Raw genomic sequence first — 20108 nt, 5'->3', positions numbered from 1 at the left:
TTGCTAGACACCATGGCAAATGCCCCTTAGGTCAATGAAATAGCAAGTAACATGGAAAAAACTATTAGAAACAAATTTGCGGTAGTTCTAACAATCTTGAAAAATCACACGGAAAAATTAAGGGAGCTATACCTACCCAAAGCAGACTTACAATACTAAAATCAAATAGCAATCCAAGAAATGGTCCAAATCAGGAGAATAATCAATCTGGCCGATTATTTGGTTCACAAATGCTGGACATAACAGCCAAGAAATTGCAGTAAGTGCCCATATAAGTTTTTTTTAATTTAAACCAAATTATTAAACTCTAAAAAGGCGTAGAGTAACCATGTTCAAACAACGTAAAAGGAAATGGTATTTCAGTTGTAAGGTTTTGCAAAAAAGGTCCTCCTACATTATACTGAATGAGGACCAAACAAATCTCACCTACCAAGCGCAGAGGGGCAATGCTGTGAAAAGGGTGGGGTTGCAGAGTATCAAATTAAAAGTGGCCAAAATAATACTATTCTTTTCAATATTTTGCCGCATCACAACCACCAAATCCACTCAATTACTACAATGATTTTACAGTCCTAAGCACATTTAAAAGAAAGTCAACTGTCCTTCCAAACATTTAATTATAGGACTCTTAGAACTAAAACATTTAAACGCCTAATGGGATTTCTAGGCATCTGCTGCGATATCAATAAGAAATGCAAGAGTGTTGTCAATAGAAGGGATTTTCCCCAATGCCTGAAACACGATAAACTATGCAGTACTTGGGGCACATTTATGTATGTGGGAATACTTACAACCCTCTCACCTATTGACCACCAGCAGGGACATGAGTGACAAAGGAATTCCATTTATGTTGGATTCCCATGTGGCTAGTCCCAAGATTAACCATGGAGTGAATGCTCTGGCATGTACAAAATATTTACCCTCAATACAGCTCTGTATACATTAAAATAGTTTCCACCTTTTATAAACTAAAAAATTATTAGTTTGGGAACTGATGGTCATAGTAACAAGTGTTACATGAATTTATGTTTTCAAGTAATTGCTGAAAATAAAATCCCCCCAATATATAGTAGCTCGGCAGGATAATGGAAAACAATTAACACTTGTGTTGCCAATCCAAGTAAATTGCATCTAAAGACTAACAGGAACCAGTAATTTATGAAACTTCCACTTGACGAGAACTACAAATGTTGAAATAACAGCCAAAAACTAAAAGAACAAAGGATGTGGAAAGAGATTATGTAAATATGTTAACTGTTAAGCCACCCAACTATTAAGTTAGACATATAGAATTAAACCAGATTTATTCAACAGCAAATTAACCGATCCCTTCTATGGGGCTAGTGAACAAACTTCGCCTTAAAGGATGACCCTTGGGCCTCTTACGAACTTTCTATGAACTCAATTACATTCATACTAGATAAAACCACTGGACTGTAAAATTTAGAACAAGCCATCATACGAATAAGTGCAGGTGTATAGTATGCAGCTCACATTTTGCAAGTACTCGGCCATTAACATGAAGTTACTATGCAACAGGTGAAACTATGTTTTAAGACATTTTTTGGAGTGCCCACAGTTCTGAACATGCCATGTTCAAAACGAATGCTACATACAATCAATTCAGTAAAATAGTGCCAGTTATTCTGAATGGTGGGATGAAACCATGTGCTAAAGAGCTCAAGGCATTTCCATTCGGGGGGATGGGGAGAGGGGGACTAGTCAACAGAACCTTCTGGTCTGCTAGATAAACTTTAACAAATGTTTATTTTAATATATACAAAGCTTTATTTGAAGGCATTCGAACAAACCACTCCTTCAACCATGGATTCATCCCCCTTTTAAATGCACAGTCTTGTTCCACTTTCAGGAATATCTAGATTTGGTGAGTGAAGCAACCTGATTGGCTTCCATCCAGCTGGTAGCATCTTGCAAGTCATAAAACTCCACGAAGGCGAACCCACGGCTTACACCTAGAGACAGCATTCAGATAATAGACGGGATATTTGTGTTAGTCAGTTCCTTAAAAAAAAAACAGGTGAATCTCTCCAACTGCTTCACATCCTCATGACAGCCAATTGATGAAGCAGCGCTTTACAGGGGACTTGAATATTCTGGTTAGGCAGTGCTTTTTGCCGTGGCAAGGACAGCATAGTCCTTTATAACTAACAAGCATTCACTTGGCTAAACTGGTTTTTAAGAAAACCATGCAAATTAACAAGTTCAGGCAAGACATACTTACCATCTCTTTCAAACCCTCCTCCCCCATAAGAAGGTTACAAACTCTCACTTACGATTTCCAATAACCAAGACTTGTGCTAAAATGCAGTTTTAGAATTCACTCCGGGGTAAGTCTGCTCTGCATATGAAACTAATCAAATCTGCATTAAACACTATCAATTAAAGCCCCTGGGGGATGGAATAGACATTGTGCATTTTGACACCCAAATGCCAACTCTCAGGAAAGCCTAGGCACTGGAGACTACTACAGTGATGTTTTGGCACAGTATTAAAAAGTAAAAAAAAATAACATTGGCCATTAGAGAATTTGGGAAGACTCCATATGCCCCTTAGTCACATAGTTAACTGATGGGTGGTTCTGTTAAAGGAAAGGCCAGAAAGATCTACAGCTTGGGAAAGGCTGGCTTTCAACATTTTATATCTTCCTCTGGTATGCATGAGGAAGCAGGTGGACGCACACGGCATGTTCGGCTAAATCTCACCTGTTTTTCTCTTCATCAGTCTCACATCTGCTGGCTGTGGGCCTTCAAAGGTTTCGACCAGCTCACGAATCTGGAGGTTATAATCAAAGTTTTGAGGTGCACAGGATCGCCAATAGATTGAGAAGCAGAGAAATGAAGTAAACTGCATGCTTTATTACTGGTCATTTAAAACAATTAGCTAAATAGTTTCAAACTCTAACCAACCAGAAACTGACCGGTAACACCGCCCCAAAGCACAACATGAGAAACATTGCCAAACACAGACGTTCGTGGCAATTTAAAAGCCAGAACTGATCACCCTGCTTTAGAACAACTTTATTTTAAGAACAGATTTGCAGCAATTGCACATTTAATCCACCATCGGCAAGCAACAGTTGGAACTTTGTGTACGCATAGGAAAGGCACTTGCTAGGCACCGCCATAGTGGTGTTAACTGGTCATTGAAGGTAGCAGGTGCAAAATTGTGCGAGTACCTAGGCATCTAACAGCAGTGCCCGCAAATGGATAATACTTAGTCACAAGCCAAAACTGTTGGCTTTGCCAATGCTCGTTTTTTTTAAATAACTTGTATTTATTAGTTTTACGTAAATAAAACAGAAGAGATAACATTGAATCTTATAACTTTCCCTTCCCCCTCCCAATGCTTGTTTTAACAGGACTTCAGTGAAGTGCACACAGAGTGCTTATATGTGATACATTGTTTACCGTAATCGCGTTTCTGATGCTTGTAGGTGCTCAGATTCACATGCTTTCCATAGGCCGCCATCATACATGCAGAGTATTGCACAACTTGTTTTCGAATGTCGAAAAGGGATATCAACTGGGTGTGTATAATTCTATCCCTCGGGTGACATTGGTAGTACCCATGGTTCTTGACGCAATTAAGTGCCTCAGATTGTTTTGTTTCTGACATGAGGGAGAGTATGAAGTGTTGGAGTACATAAGAGTAAGTGTTTGATGTCTATGTACCTTCAACTCCAAGAGAAGAGGTAGGGTGGGCGCATGTGAATCTAAGCAGATACAAGCATCAGAAATAAGATTACGATAAGTAAGGTTTGCCTTCTGAGGCTTGGGCATCTGCTTAGAATCGCATGCTTTGCATAGACAGAAAACAGTACCTGGAGAAGGTGGTGGGATGTTTGTCTGTGACTCGTTTGGAATGAGTATCCAGATAGTAATGTATAAATGTATGGATGGAACTCCAAGTAGCAAACTTACAAACAGCCTCTAAAGGGACATTTGCAATAAAGGCTAGGGTGGCCCCTGCGCCATCTGTAAAGTGTGCTGTAGGTGTAAGCAGAGTTTTGTTAGAAAGGGAGTAAAAAATCTGAATATCTACATCGAGATAGCCACCTTAGGCAGGACCAGCTTCTCTTCCAGTAGCTACGGACAAAGTGATCAGTCTTTCTGATCGGCTTGGTATATTGTAAATGTAATACATAAAATCCCTTCAAACTACTAACGTATGGAGGCTTTTTTCTGATTAATTAGTTGGGGTTTGGAAGAAGGTTGGAGTTCCATAGATTGGTTAACATGGATCGTTGAAGTAAAGTTGTTCTTTGCACCACTTTATCTTTATGGATGGTAAGTAAGGGATCTTGAAATGTGAGTGCTTGTAGTTCACAGAGATTAAAGCGCTACATAAACTAATTCATATCATTATTACATAATGGCAACGAGAAGAACAAGTTACTTTCTTAACTGGTAACGTTCTTTCGATGGGATGGTCCGACGACGTATTCCATATCTATGACAGCTGTCAGCGATATGGAATACGTCGTCGGACCATCCCATCGAAAGAACGTTACCAGGTAAGAAAGTAACTTGTTCGAGGGGATTGGGTCCTCTGACGTATTCCATATCTATGACAGACTCCCAAAGCAGTACCAGAGCAAGGAGGAGGGAAAGAATTTAGAATCAAAATTTAGAATTGCCAATCAAATAGCCGAGCAAAGGACCGCCTTGTCAAAGGCCAGATCCTGTCCTCGGATGGAATCGAGGGAATAGTGGCATACAAATGTATGTACTGAAGTCCAGGTGGCTGCATCACAGATGTTGTGAATAGGAACACCCCTCTGCAGGGCAGTAGATGCAGCCATACCCCTGGTAGAATGGGCCCGCAAGCCAGCCGGTGGGTCCTTACCCGCCAAGCGGTAACACTCCGAGATGGCCAAAATAATCCAGCGAGACAAAGTCTGCTTCGTCACAGCATGTCCCAAAAGCTTTCCAGCGAAACCAATAAAGAGTTGATCGTCTACTCTGACCCGGGACATGCGTGAAACAAAAGCTTAAAGCTCTCCTAGGATCAAGCCTATGGAGCCTCTCCTCTTCCTTTCCAGGATGCGGAGGATAAAATGCCGGAAGAACAACCTTCTGGGCGAAATGAAATTCCGTCCCTACCTTCGGAAGAAAAGAAGGACGGACTCCAACTACAACCCTGTCCTTATGGAAAACAGTGAAGGGAGGCTTAACTGAAAGTGCCTGTAACTCACTCACTCTGCGAGCGGAAGTGATCGCAACTAAAAATACAGTTTTAAGAGTCAGTCTCAACGGACAAGAGTGGATAGGCTCAAAGGGAGCACCCGTTAGAAACCTGAGAACAAGGTTTAAATCCCAACCGGGCACCAGGAAAGGCGACGGAGGGAACACATTAGTGAGCCCATTCAGAAACTGAAATTAAAAAGGGATTTTAAAGTAGGAACACTATTCAGACGAGCGCTTAAAGATGGACAGCGCCGCCAGGTAACCTTTAATGGTACCCACTTGCAAGCCCCTGTGGGCCAAAGAAAGTAAAAAGGACAGAACCATGGGGATGTCACATGCAAAAGGATCCACATTCTGAACTCTGCACCAGTCGCAGAACTTACGCCAACGGTACAGAGACTTTGTTCCTGGCCGTCGGGCAGAGAGCAACACCTCCATCATGTCTTCAGGGAGGTCCCAATCCTTATACCTCAACCTTTCAGAAGCCAAGCGTGAAGGTTGAGGGATCTGACCTCTGGATGGAGAACCTGACCCCCCTCCCGTGAGAGCAGATCGTCTCGGTAGGGAAGACGACGTGGAGGACAGATGGACAAGTCGAGAAGGTCCGGGTACCACATCCTCTGAGCCCACGCCGGAGCAATGAGGATCATCCGGGAACCGAACTTCCGTAACCTCCGCAGCACTTGCAGGATGACGGGGACTGGAGGAAACGCGTACAGCAGTGGGAATGACCACTCCATCACGAAAGCATCTCCAAAGGCTCCTTTTGGAGGAAATTCCCGCGAGCAGAACCTCCCGCACTTCCGGTTGACACTGGAGGCGAAGAGATCCACTTGAGGGGTCCCCAAAAGGGCGAAGATCTCCAGGAGAACCACTGAGCCAACTGCCACTCGTGAGAGATCGTGCTCTGCCTGCTCAGAGCGTCCGCCGTCTCGTTTTAGTCTCCGGCCAGATGAACTGCCGAGATCGAAGCTTCCTGCTGGATGGCCCAGAACTCGAGCTGCATCGCCTCCCTGCACAGAGGAAGTGACCCTGCCCCCCCCTTTTTGTTGAGGTAGTGCATGGCCACTGTGTTGTCCTTCAGGATCAGGACATTCTTTCCTCGCACAGTCGGCAGAAAAGCCTTCAGGGCTAGCCTGACGGCCCTCAGCTCCAACAGATTGATATGGAGTCTGGACTCCGGAGACCAACGACCACTGACTGTCAGCTCGTTGGCATGAGCTCCCCATCCCGTGAGGTATGCATCCGTCACAATCGTCACCTCCGGCCAGGGAAGCCAAAACGGAGCCCCCTTCATCAAGTTGCCTTCGACGGCCAACCACAGAAGGTCCTGGGCGACCGAAGCCGGCACCTGAAACGGGTACGACATCCTGCCGGAGGACTGCGACCATTGCATCTTGAGTGCCCACTGCAAAGATCTCATCCGCAGGCGAGCCTCTGGCACCAGAAGAATGCAGGATGCCATGAGGCCGAGCAACCTCAAGAACTCGAACGCTGGGAGCGTCTGGGCATGCTGAAACTTGTGCATTCTGCTGAATGTGAAGAGCCCTCACCTGAGGAGGAAAACACTGCCCCAGGGACTTGTCGAGCACTGCTCCGATGTACTGGAGCCGCTGTGTTGGCGTCAAATGGGACTTCTTTAAATTGAGGGAGAAGCCCAGCCTGTGAAGGGAGTGGCAGGTGACGGACAGATGATCCAGGACCTGCTCGGGAGAGCGCGCCCTGATCAACCAATAGTCCAGGTAGGGGTAGACGTGAATCCCCCTTTCCTGAGATGCGCTGCCACCACCACCATGAGCTTGGTGAAAACCCTCGGGCGGAGCTCAATCCGAACGGTAGGACCCGAAACAAAGTGCGAGTCGCCAACCGCGAACCTCAGGTACTTCTTGTGCTTGGGATGGATCGGCACATGGAAGTAAGCATCCTTGAGGTCGAGACACCAACCAGTCCTGAAGCTGAAGGGCCTGGAGGACTTGAGAGAGAGTAACCATTTTGAACTTGTCCTTCCTGAGGAGATTCAAACCGCGCAAGTCCATGATGGGTCTCAATCCCCCCCGTCTTCCTTCGAAATCAAAAAATAAGAGGAATACCATCCCTTGTTCCTCTCCGCTACAGGCACCAGTTCGATGGCGCCTTTCTCCAGCAGGGCTTGAATTTCCTGCGCAAGGAGCGGATCCGGACTCTTCAAAGAGAGGTTCCCTGGTGGATTGTCGTGAGGCCTCTGCCGAAAGGGAAGACAGTAGCCGTGGGTTATGATCTCCAGAACCCACACATCTGAAGTAATGGCACGCCACTCTACAAGATGCCGCGCCAGCCTTCCCCCAACCGGCAAACCATGGGACATGGCTTCATGACTGAGTGGTAGCGGCTGCGGCGTTACCCGAGGGCAAAGAGGCAACTGGCCGAGCAGCCTTGGCACCACGGGTACCCTGTCGTCCACCTCTGGTACCCCTGCGTTGGCTTCTTTGACTGCTAGCTCCTCTCGCTTTACTGAAGGACGAGTAATAGCGAAAGGAACCACCCCTCCATTGCTGTCCCCTAGGACGAAAAGGCGGAGGTTGGCGAACTGCAGCGCCTAACGACTTCGCTGCAGCTTTGGAGGTCTGCAACCTCTCAAGGCTCTCGTCAGCCTTGCTGCCAAAAAGGTGTTCACCGTCAAAGGGCATGTTGAGGAGCCGGGACTGCACATCAGGAGCAAACCATGCAAACCTGCGCATCACGGTGCTCGCCGCCATGGACCTGCTGACGCATTCAGCCATGTCCAAACCCGACTGAACGGACTCACACATGGCATCCTTACCATCCTGGACCATAGCAAGGAAACCATCCTGTTCGTCCCCTTCGGGAATATGTTCAGCCGCTAACGCAACACAGTTCCACAGAGTGAGTGTGAAACGAGACAAGGCACATATGGAGTTGGCCACCTGAAGCGCCATACCACCCGAAGAAAACACTTTCTTCGGCCAGCCATCAAAACGTTTGTCGTCCCTATCAGGAGGAATGGTAGGGTACGACGCCTGCTTTGCCGGGGCCGTGGCCGCCTGCACCACCAAACTCTCCGGAGTGGGGTGCCTGGTCAAGTAGCAGGGGTCGCTACTGGCTGGACAGTATTTTCACGACAAGGACCTGCCCACCGCCGGGAGAGACCAGAGCAGTCCAAGCCGCCGCCACCCTTCTCTGTAGAGCCATATGAAACAGCAGTACCGGGTCAGTTGGGGGACCAACATCAAGGATGTCCGTGAGATCATCCTGCACAAACTCCCCTGGGGGAGCAGACCATCCCAAGTACTGAGAGACCCTAGCCATAAGGCGCCGGTACGAGGAATCGGCATGAAAGCCAGGCTCAGGCCTACAAAACTCCACCTCCGGAGAGGTGTCCAGTCCACTGGCATCATGCAGTGACTGCCTCAAATCGTCAAATTGGCTATGGCCCGAGACCATCTCATCTGGAACCGGACTAGGAACCAGGCCATCAGAATCCTCATCCACCTCTGAAATATATTCCAGGTGGTGAAAAGAAGGCACCCGAGAGTGCTTGCTCTTAACCAAAGCCTTTCTAGGGGGTTCCCCTGTGCGACGGGGTACCTCCGACACCCCGGCCTCGAAAGGCGTCGAGGGCGTCGAGTGAATCGGCGCGGGCGTCGAGAGAAAAGGCATTGGCGCTGAGAGGATCGGCGTCGACATCAGATGCAGCGCCGCCAGCATCGACAGTGTCGACACAGTCCTCGAAGCCGGAGCTCCGAGCGTGTCCTTCGATGACCCGAGCGTAGACGACTTCCTCGGAGCCTCGAGAAAGCCTGTCGACGCCCTCGACGCCTCAGGCGTCGATGTCTTCCTCGAAGTCATCACAGGTGCACACGGTCTCGAACGCGCCGAGGACCGGGACCTGGAACGGGTACGTCAAGAACGAGTCCCCTTGTCCGAACGGGACCTCTGACTCGTGCCGACCACTCTTGCGAGCGGTGTCTCTCGACCTCTCACGGCCGACCCCACTCGGGGGGCGCGGACGGCTTAGTACCCTGCGACTCGAGAATCACCAGGATTTTCTTCCCGAAGGAAGCCCATTCCTCCGGCGTCGCACAGCTGGTGGGATAAGCGACGTGCCCGGCAGAGTCCTCAGAAGAGGACCTGGAAGACGACCGCTGTCGGCGCTTCCGAGAATGCCTCGAAGAGGCCGAGGAGTGGCGAGACCGACTCCTAGGAGACCCACAAGACTTCCGACGACGCAGAGAGTCACCTCTCGAATCATCCGTCGAAAGCCCCGACCTACCAACAACAACTTCTTACGTTCCCGTAAGGCTTTGGACGTGAGCGACTGGCAGTCGATACAGTCATCCGTGCCGTGGGCATCCCCGAGGCACCAGAGGCAGGCATCGTGCGAGTCAGTCACCGACATCTTGGCCCCACACTCCTCGCACTTCTTGAAGCCCGGACGCAGGGTCGAAGACATCTTCTAACGAAGGATTTTCTCACAAAAACGAACAGGTTCGAAGAACCGAGTAGAACAGAACTCCAAAGAGTCGAGGCGTAACCGAGATTCACGAAGCAACACGTTCGCAGAAAAAACGGAACTGAGGCTACGGGCGTCGTGCGTCCTACTTATCACATCGGATGACGTTGGAGGAAGTCATTGACTCAGAAAAAAAGTTTCCGAAGCAGCACAGCTGTCATAGATATGGAATACGTCGGAGGACCCAATCCCCTCGAAGAACAAGTTACTTTCTTACATGGTAACGTTCTTTCGATGGGATGGTCCGACGACGTATTCCATATCGCCGACAGCCGTCATAGATATGGAATACGTCGTAGGACCCAATCCCCTCGAAAAGCAGTCTTGTAGGTGAGAGGAGATGTTGAAGGCTGATTTTATGCATCAGCTCAAAAAGGGGGACCCATGAGCTTTGTAAGTACAACATTTAAATGCCATCCGGGAGTTAGGTTTTAAATTGGTGTGTACAATCTTTTAACCATCAATGAATGAATGAATGCTTTTACTACTGGCACTTTCCATCAAGAAACCCTCGTTTGAGAAGTGGTGTATGCAGATAGTGGAGCTTAAGAGTTGAAAAACTAACCCTGTGTCCAAAAAGGTAAAACCAATATAGATCAATGTTTGAAGGAGAGCAATCAATTAGATTGTTGTGTCTAGTTTTGTACCAGATAAAGCCTTTCCATTTATTGTAGTAGCAAAGTCTGGTATTAGGTTTGCGTGCCTCTTGAGGATGTCAATACATCTTTGTGGTCGGTTTAAAGGACCAAATTACCTCAAGCTGCCAAGTTCAGAGTTTGAGGGCTCGGATGATACTGCTCCCTCATGTTGGGACAGCATGGTGTATGGGCACAGAGGTTTCACTGATGAACAAAGGGACATTGTGAGCAGGTGCAAGGACCATGGTTCACATACCCACATTGGAGCCATTAGAATGAGTTTGACTTGTTCCTGATGCATGTTCCTGCTTCCGGCTCCTCCAACATAACCAACGTCACTATACACCACCAGGGGCTGGCCACACAACACTACACAGACACAAAGAACCAATCTAATTCTTGCACTCAACCAACTCAGATTCTGGAAGTAACCTTAGAGGGAACATACCCTTGCACATAGTTCATAAATCCAGATACAACACAAAACCACACCAACACAATACAACAAAAAACAGTAATCAGCGACTCTGGACCCCCTAATGGAAACAACTAACCAGAGCGCACAAGTGCAACCCCACTCTAGCCTCACACGACCCACACCCCCACCCCCACCACAAACATATCTGAGGCTCCAAGTCCTACCCATACGGTTCCAACACGCGGGGCATCTCGAAACAACTCCCAACCCCTAGAAAACACGCACACATGCCAGTGCCTCCTCGTTTTGAACCAATCCTATCCCCACAAACACAACCCACCCTCTTCTGTTGCAGAGCCACACGAGCGCCTGAATACTGCCCTCGGGCGATAGCAGTGGTTGGTATAAAATCAACATCACATCTTTTGGATGACCTTGTTGAGACGTGGTGTTGGGAGAAAGCGAGTGTTAGGCAGAATTGCATGCAGTACCCTCTGGGACCACTACACACAATTAGGACTACAGGTGTTGCCAAACCAACCTTTGGTATATGTCTGTACCACAGAGTTTTTGGTAGCGAGCTGAGCAGCCAGGCTTATCTCAAGAGTGAATTTGAGCAGTACAAGTAGTTCCACAGGGGACTTTCAATCACAGTGGTTCAAGTAAACACTTATACTTAAGGTTTATTGGTAAAACACTTATTAATTTATCACTCAATTTAGAAAACATTTCACTAGAAGACAACTTATTATACACAATACACTTCAATAAGATTGAGACAGTTTGAGCTCCCCTGAAAAAGGAGCCAAATGGCAGTTCAGTTACCTAGAAGTGAGCAAAAGGGACAAAGTAGAATAGATCCCATATATTCGTTAAGACAGTGCAAATAGTTTCAGTTCACCAGTAGAGTTCGATTCAATTCAATAGCCCAGGCCAAAGTCAATGGGCTAGTGTTCTGGATAGCAAATAGCAGTTCTACTATCAAACGGTAAAGGTGAAAAAAAATATGTCCGGTCACAAGCTGATTAGGCCTGCAAGTTGGGAAAGTTTCAGGAACTTTCACCGCGAGAGTGGAGTTCTCTCAATCGGGTTGGCACAGTACCTTAGTATGAAGAACAAAATGCAGCTGAAGACATTGGTTCCTGGCAGGGCCTGCAGATCTCACTGTTCCTGAGCCTCAGTCGTGGGGACAAGAGGGAGGACGTCAGGGGACTCCTGCACAGCACGGGATCGTCGAAAAAGCAAACTAGATTGAGTCACTTCAGTTCCAGTAGCTGTAGATTCAAGCGCACAAGCTGATATCCCTCTCCCTGGTTAATCCTAACCAGCCTTGCGAATGCTATCCAGGTGGCTTACGAGGGGATTGGTCCCACCAACTCAAAGGAAGAAGTCGCCCTTGAAGAGGCTTCTCTGTCGAGATGAACTTGGCATTTCGGACCTGCAGCAGAGCTTTGCCAGGCAAACCAACGGTCCAGGAGTTCCAGCAGCCATCCTCTGCCAGATCTTCGGTTCTTTCGTTCATGGTCGACCCTGCTTTCCAGTCCAAGACTCGCCTTTTAAACCGTTCACTCCCTTTCATTCCAGCCTAGCTGTCACTCACCCAGCAAGGTGGCTGTCCTTGCCAGACAGTCAGCCAGCCAGGCCAGAGTGCATTTGAGTCTCCTAGAAGACTAAGCACATAGGGCACCTCCCTCACTTCCTGCCCACCCCAGACACTCAGACGCCAGAGGCGGTATTCAGCCCTGAAGCCCGCCAAAGGCATACGAACAAAGGGACCAAACCTGGTTTGGCGTGCAGAGAAACACTAGAAGGACCTTTCCAAAAAAATGGCGGAAAATGACGACCGGGACCTGTTTGAACAAAGGGGCTTAAGGCGCCATCTTGAAAAACATGGCTCCCGTGATTTTTAGCTACCGGTGTTCGCGGTTAGGAAACAAAATCATGGTAGTTCGTTGTAAAACCACTGCCACCAGCCTTTTCAATAGGAAAGGGTAGCATTTGACTGCTACATGAGTATTTAGACACAGGGAATACTATGTAACCCCTCCACCACTCCATTGTAAGATAGTGTGTGATGGGTCTAGGAATTTGGAAAGACTAGCAGAGTCAATTTCACTTTACATTCTCTGGGAAACAGTTTATCCCAGAGAAGGTATTTAAACCTTTGGGACGTATAAAAGACATCCCTGTGTCACTGCACTGAGGGTGCTGTGTAACACATGAAAAGATGATGCCTATGGAGTTATCCAGAACTCCATAATCAAAGAACACATGTGTACAACACATCAAAATACATAAGAGTGGGAAAAAAGGCTCACTCTTTCCAGGAAAAGAAATCCAAGTCCTCAAAATCCAGCAAAGTTGCAGTGAAGGGAATTAGCACATTTATGAGAATTCTCCCTAACAGTAAGCAAATCTCCCTGACCATTTCACCCACAGAGTGTTCCCCTTGGACCTTTTTGGGGGTACCTGGACGCATAGCCTGGGCATCATTGTGCATTTTGCAGGGTTGCAAATAAATCTATGGCTGGTTGACCCCAGTTTGAAAAGACGTTGTGTAGAATGTGTCTGTGCAACTGCCATTCGTGTTCTGATGGAAGCTGCAAGTCAACTGTCTAGCCGCTGTCTTAAGTAGTGTTACCTGGAACTTGTTTGACGCAAGGAACAGGTTGTGCTTTAATGTCAAATTCCCTATGTTCTGTGCTAGTTTGGATAGACTTGGAGATGTGTTCATGTCAAGACTTGATTATGCAAATTCACTCTTCCTGGGTGCACCAGCCTACCAGTTATACTACAAAGATACAAAAGTCAGCTGCCAGACAGATTCTCGCACTGGGACGAAGAGACCACATCTCACCTGTTCTCACCCTACACTGGCTCCAAATTGGACACAGGGCCGTCTTCAATTCCCTATGCGTTACCCACCGAGCGGCGCACACAAAGCAGTCACCAATTCCATACAAGAAAATATTACGCTTTAGCTCCCAACTCGCACCCTAAGGTCAAGCACTGCCCTCCTCCTAGTGGTCCCCACCTCCAATTCACACAGGATCAGTCTGCCTACTCAACGATGACGCCAACTTTGTGGAACTCGCTGCCTACCCACATTAGACAAAGTGAAGACTACATGGCTTTCCGGAAAAGCACTCAAAATCTGTCTCTATGCCTAAAAACACACAAGAGAATGCTGTGAACACTCGACTTGCCACCACGACCAACAAATGGCATGGTAGCCGCTCAATATGGACCCTTTCATAGGCTCTCAGGAATATTCGCACCCCCCCCCCCCCCCCATTACCTGGAACCTTACACAACCCCCCCGCTCCAAGACTTGAAAACCGAATCGTAGTAGCACCCATGTGCATAACAAAACTGAATTGCCCTCTTCCACCAGGAATACCATACACTCCGAGGCCTACAGAGATCCATCTCCAATAATCTGGACTGACTGTGCTAGACTCTTAACCCAAGCAATAATGGCGCTCATGAGCTTGATCAATGCCATGCATGCACTACGCCATCAGTCCAAGAAGTGCAACATGCTTGATAATCCTACTCCTCTGGTATCCATTATCAGAACTGGATAATTGGGTCTGTCTAGAACCCATTTTTGATAACCGTGCCGGTTATGGAGAATTCTCATTTATGTGCCAATTCCCTTTAACCTTAGAGACGCCCAGCTCTCTTGCTGGACTTTAGGAATTTAATTTGAACCCTGGAGTGAGATCTTTTTCGCACTCATTTTTATCTGATTGAGACTCGTTTTCTTTGTTTTTGGAGTCTGAAACTCCATAGACATCTGCTTTTTGTATGGTGACAGCACCTTCAGTGCAGTGTCAGAGAAATCCTTTACATTTCTCATAAGGTTTAAATACCTTGTGTGAACTACAAGTCCCAAGAATAGTAAAGTGAAGTGAAATTGACTTGCCTTTTTTCTTTGTAGGTCCAGCACACACCATTTTATGTGGAGTGCTGGGGGGTTACCCAGTAGCCCCTTATCCTACATTCTCATGTAACATTTTTATGTTACCCTCACTAATTTAAACGGCTGGTGGCAGTGGTTTACCTTTTCCTACCATTGTGCTTTTCTACCGCATGCTGAACCCTCCGCTGCAGTACAGCACCCATGGGTGACCATTGTGTCAAAATGGCCCCAGTCTTTTTTTTAGCCATTTGTTTGTGAGGTCTTTCTTGGGTTTTACTCTGTGCGCCAAACCAGGTTCAATCCCTTAGTACTGAATCCGCCAAAGGCAAAACGAACACTCTGTCTGGCAGGGCAGGAAGTGAGCGAGGTGCCCGAAACTCCCCAGGAAGAGAGCCCCCTCCTGGCCACAGCCTGCCCTTATGTCTAAGCCCATTTCCATTGGGACCCCACAAGGTCCACAGTTCAGCCCAGAATAGGTTTCTCTTGAAAGACTGAGATTAAGAGTTCAAAAAGTTGAATGCTCAAGCTGAATCTGAACATCAAGATGTCAAACTCGGAGCGGAAGATGCAACATGAAATGGATATGAAAAGACTTGATTCTGCTTCCCTTTCAGGGTCTTATAGGTCTGCTAGTCCCAAGAGGCCTCCCATGGACAAGGAAGCTTCAAGTATGAAAGAATCAAAAATTGTTGTGTTGGATTGGCTGGGTACATTTGAATACACCCAAGGAATCAGTGGGAATGATTTAATCCCTTGGCTCATGTCTAGGCTCCCCTGAATGATGATGTTGTAATGGAGTTGGATGCCATTGAGAGAAAGAATTATGAATCTGAAGCTGCCTTTAATAACCAGGCTTGGGGAAAAAAAAAAAATACCAGTACCTTGATAGGTTTAGGACCCTCAAAAAGACTGATGGTACCCCTTGGGCTACCAGGGTATGTGGGTGTTTAAAGAACTTATATGGTAGTGAACACCTTTGAAAGAATGAAATCTTTTTTGTTCGAATCTATTTTTGATGCCTGCTCTACGGAGCGGAGATAGCACTTGGCTGACTCAAAAGCGATTGATCCCAAAAAGTTAGCACAGGCTGCTGACTTGTGGGTAGCCAACAGGGCCATTCACAAGGACTCTGGGGCCATTTACAAGAATTTTATTTGGCATTTATATAGAGCTCTATATAGATCATTGGTAGGACCTCAAAGCGCTTGTGGATTGAATGCCCTCGTGGACCATAGACCAGGTCAGTAGAGAGGTGTAGGGTATCAGAGTGAATGGATGCACTCATGTGTGCAGCTGATGAGATTGCCTGATGGTAGCTGCATTTTTGCATTAGGTATGGAGGTATTGAGATCTGAATGTGTGGTCAGGAGGTTGGTCACAGACTCAATTCTGGCTGCGTTGGGGCCCAAAACTCCCTTTGCTTAATTCCCTTGGTTACAAGAATGCACCCAAAAGGTGATTGGCGGGCTGGCCTTGGAGAACAGCCACCCTGCTGTGTAATTGACAGCTATGCTGCGAATGAACGGGAGAAACCTGCATGAAAGGCAAGGCTTTTTGCTTGGAAGGCAAAGTCGACCACTGGACGACGGAATCCGAAGACCTTGGAAGAGACACCTGCTGCAACTCCTGGACCGTTGGTTTGCCTGGTGAAGCCCATCTACTCTGCTGAAGCTCCAAATTCACCCCGACTAGAGAAGCCCTGCAACAGACTACTTCTCCCCTTGCATTGGTGGGACCAATCAACCCCAAAGCAAACTCGTCTGAACATCCTATTGGAGCTGGCTGTAGTTCCATGGCTGCTGCAGGAACCGATTGCCAGGGAGAGGAACACCAGAATCGAGTGTCTCGTTTTTAAGTTGGACCCGAGCACCAGGAAGATCCTCCAGACTCCAATGAAACAGGACTGACCAAGACTGAGCCACCTCAACAGAATGCTGGAGCCCAGATGCGAGAAAAGTCCATAAAGGTATCCGAACCACAATGGTGCTATTTGCGAGAAGCGCGAAAAGCTGAAACTGCGAAGTGCCGCCGATCTGAAGTTTGCCCATTGCTGCCGCTGACCTTCAATTTATAGTGCTGGAGTCCCCCGACGTCCTCCCTCTTGTCCACTCGACTGAGGCCCAGAAACCGGATCTGCAGACCTACACAGGAACAGAAGCCAGCTGGAACCAATTTCTTCAAACCAAATGTACTGTAAAACTAAGGGGACTTGCCTCTTGTTGTGTAGCCTTTCTAGTTCTCAATTGAGACTTGTCTTGGTTGCATTAGCAGAGTTGCTTGCCACTTTGCCTCTCACAAGCCTCCCAGCTTGTGGCCTTACAGTGATTTTATTTTCTACAAAGACTTCTAAAACAGTGTGCAAGACTTTACTTACCTACCAGAAGTGCTTCAGCTCACCTAGAATTTTGCTCAATTAACATTGGCTGTCCTAGCTCCCTGAAAGTCTCATCTATCCGACTTTGTGCTTTGAATATCCCTCAACAAAAGTCACACATTCTATAACATGTGTAGCTGGGAAAGGGTTAATTTACTTTGCATTGGGGGTTCAAAAGTACTTACCTGCTTAAGAATAACAAAGTTACTCACCGTAGTGACTACCTTACTCCTAGCCCATAGTCCTTTTCTCCATACTTGTAGGACATTCCGTCCTTTGGGATGGGACCGCAGCACTTTTATTAGAAATCATCAAAAATGTAAATATTGGTCCTCTTTTTACACGCGGTCCTGCACACAGCTGTAACCCCACCCTCCTTAGATCCACCACGCGCATCGCCCTCCAGTCTTTTTCCATCGCCAGCTCTGCGACCATTTTAAGCAATAATGGAGGATACTTAGAGGGGAGGGCGTATGGAGGAAAAGACACTATGGACTAGGAGTAAGCTAGTACTACAGTGAGTAACTGTTATACTCCTAGGTCCTGTCCCCTTTCCTCCATACTTGTGCGAGATTCCAAAGCACTCACAGGTAATACGGGTGGATGGAACTTCCCTGCTGCAAAGGGTTTTTAACGACAGCCTTGCCAAATTGAGCATCGGCCCTGGAGCTCAAGTCCAAACAGTAATGCTTACAGAAAGCTGATGGGGAAGCCCACATAGCTGCCTTGGCAATTGTTTCCAAGGGAACGTATTTTTGGAAGGCAACAGCAGTCGCTTTGCCACGTACAAGATGGGCAGAATGGCCATTGGAGGTTGAATGCCCTGAACGGTGTATGCTTCTGAAAAACAGGAGGCAATCCATTGGGAGAGATAGTCTGAAGCAGGTTTCCCTTTTGAGACTCCGAATGTAACAGAGTTGAGAGGAGCCCCCGAGTTCAGATGTTCTGTCCAGATAGAACAGAGCTCGTCTGACATCTAAATTGTGTAAATCTCTCGGCATCTGGGGCCAGGAAAAGACAGGTAATTATCTGGATTGATTCAAATGAAAATCAGTCACTACTTTAGGAGGGAAAGAAGGATGAGTGAGGAGTACAACCTTATCCTTATGGAAGGTAAGGAACAGATGTTCCACAGACAGAGCTTGACGCTCCCTTACACGCTTAGGAACACATTTAAATCCCACTTTGGAGGAGGATTGCATACAGGTGGAAAAAGATGTAATAAACCTGCAAAGTGCCTTTTGATGACTGGGTTCATCAAAGAAAAGGAATAGGTGTCAGTGGACAGGTAGGCGGCAATAGCCCAAGTCCTACAAAACATAACATGAATGCCCAAAGCAGCCAGATGAGAAATGAACGAAAGGACAGTGCCAATCGTAGCATGTCTGGAGTTAAGCTGCTTAGCCAAACACCAGTGACAAAAATTGAGCCACTTGCTCCTATACTGATACCTCTTAGAAGGCTTACGGGCCGCTGGTATAATGCGCATATTGTCCTCAGACAGGTTAAACTGTGCTAGGGACTTGAATTCAGGCACCAGGCCGCCAAACTGAATGATTGTGGGGAGGGGTGCCACATCTGCTGATCCCCACTGGGTAAGCAGGTTGGTAATCGACAGTCTGATCGGAGGACAAATCGACAGATGCTGAAGTTGCGAAAACTAGAATCTGGCTGTCCACCAAGGAGCTATGAATAGGAGAGTGCAATTTGATGCATTCTCCTGCGCTTGCAGAGTGACCGATTAATCAGAGGAAGAGGCGGGAAGGCATATGTCCTCATGTTGTGCCACGGAATCTTGAGCATCCCCCAAAGAGGTGGCCCGAGGCCGTTCCTGGATGCATAAAGAGGAAGTTTCCAGTTTGTGGCAGTCGCAAAAAGGTCCACTTCTGGAGTGCCCCATTGGCGAAAGATGTTGGAGAGAACCTCCATATTCAGTTCCCACTCATAGCTGGCCGCTGAGTGAGTCTGCAATCAAGTTGAATTGCCCCGGAATGTGTACCGCCAGCAGCCAACTGCCGTGATGGATGGCCCATTCCCTAATCTGAATAGCAAGGTCCACAAGAGGTGGTGACTTGGTACCACCCTGCTGGTTGATATAAAAACAGACACCGAGTTGTCCGTGCTGACGCGGACCACCCAGTTCATGATGGAAGGTTGGAAAGCTTTCAGTACCAGAAAAACAGCCAGGAGTTCCAAATAAATTATATGAAACTGACTGTCCTGCAGTGTCCAAAGATCGGAAACTTGGAGATGATCCATCGTCGCGCCCCACCCCAGAAGAGAGGAGTCCATGGTAATCATCACTTGTGGGTAGGGCTCCTGAAAGGAGGCTCCCACTGCAAGATTGTTGGTCGAGGACCACCATAGAAGGTCTGCCATCATGCAGGATGGGACTGGAATCTTGGAATCTGAGTCCAAAGACAGATACCAAGAGCTCCGAAGAGCTGGCTGCGTATGAGACGCGCCAGAGGAAGAGCAAGCACGCACAAGGCCATGAGGCCCAGAAGTCCGAAACCACTAAGACGTCATGTACTCTGACTGGATGAAGAGCTGACAGGTTTCAAATAGATCTGCAATCCTGTCCGCCGTCAAATATACCCTGGAGTCGATTGTGTTCCAACGGAAGCCCAGGAAGATCAGGTCTTGGGAGACCGTCATGGAAGATTTCCGCCAATTCACTGACAGCCAAGTTGAAACAGGAGCTGGAGGAGAGACTGGAGATTGCTCAAAGCCGCCTGAGGACAAGGACTGCGTAGGAGCCAGTCATCCAAGTACGGATATACATGAACACCCTGTAGCCGAAGGAATGCTGCGATGACCGACATCTTCGTAAAGATGCGTGGCGCAGAGCTGAGACCAAACGGGAGCACGCAGAACTGGAAATGCCCCCCTCCCAGGGAGAGCCGCAGATATTTTCAATGCAGCCTCCGTATCAGGATGTGCATATACGAGTCCTGAAGGTCCACTACACTTATTTTTATTTGTATAGCGCACTTGCAGCCCGGAGGCATCGAGGAGCTGTTACAGGCATTTTGT

At 47.5% G+C, this 20108-nt stretch overlaps 1 protein-coding gene across 2 annotated transcripts in view; it reads right to left on the bottom strand.

Moving 5' to 3' along the window:
• Positions 1-20108, bottom strand: part of RBM5 (RNA binding motif protein 5) — a 621154-nt gene that overhangs the window by 337493 nt on the left and 263553 nt on the right. For both annotated transcript variants that reach the window (XM_069644151.1, XM_069644150.1), the window contains exons 6-7: positions 2724-2793; positions 1900-1973 (exon numbers count right to left, since the gene is read on the bottom strand). In XM_069644151.1, coding sequence (XP_069500252.1) covers positions 1900-1973; positions 2724-2793 — 144 coding nt within the window. The remainder of the gene's footprint in view (positions 1-1899; positions 1974-2723; positions 2794-20108) is intronic.

The sequence above is a fragment of the Ambystoma mexicanum genome, chromosome 2p (assembly GCF_040938575.1).
Source record: "Ambystoma mexicanum isolate Mex_15411 chromosome 2p, UKY_AmexF1_1, whole genome shotgun sequence".
NCBI lineage: Eukaryota > Metazoa > Chordata > Amphibia > Caudata > Ambystomatidae > Ambystoma > Ambystoma mexicanum.
The sequence above is the reverse complement of the archived record's forward strand: the minus strand, read 5'-3'. Positions and strand labels throughout refer to the sequence as shown.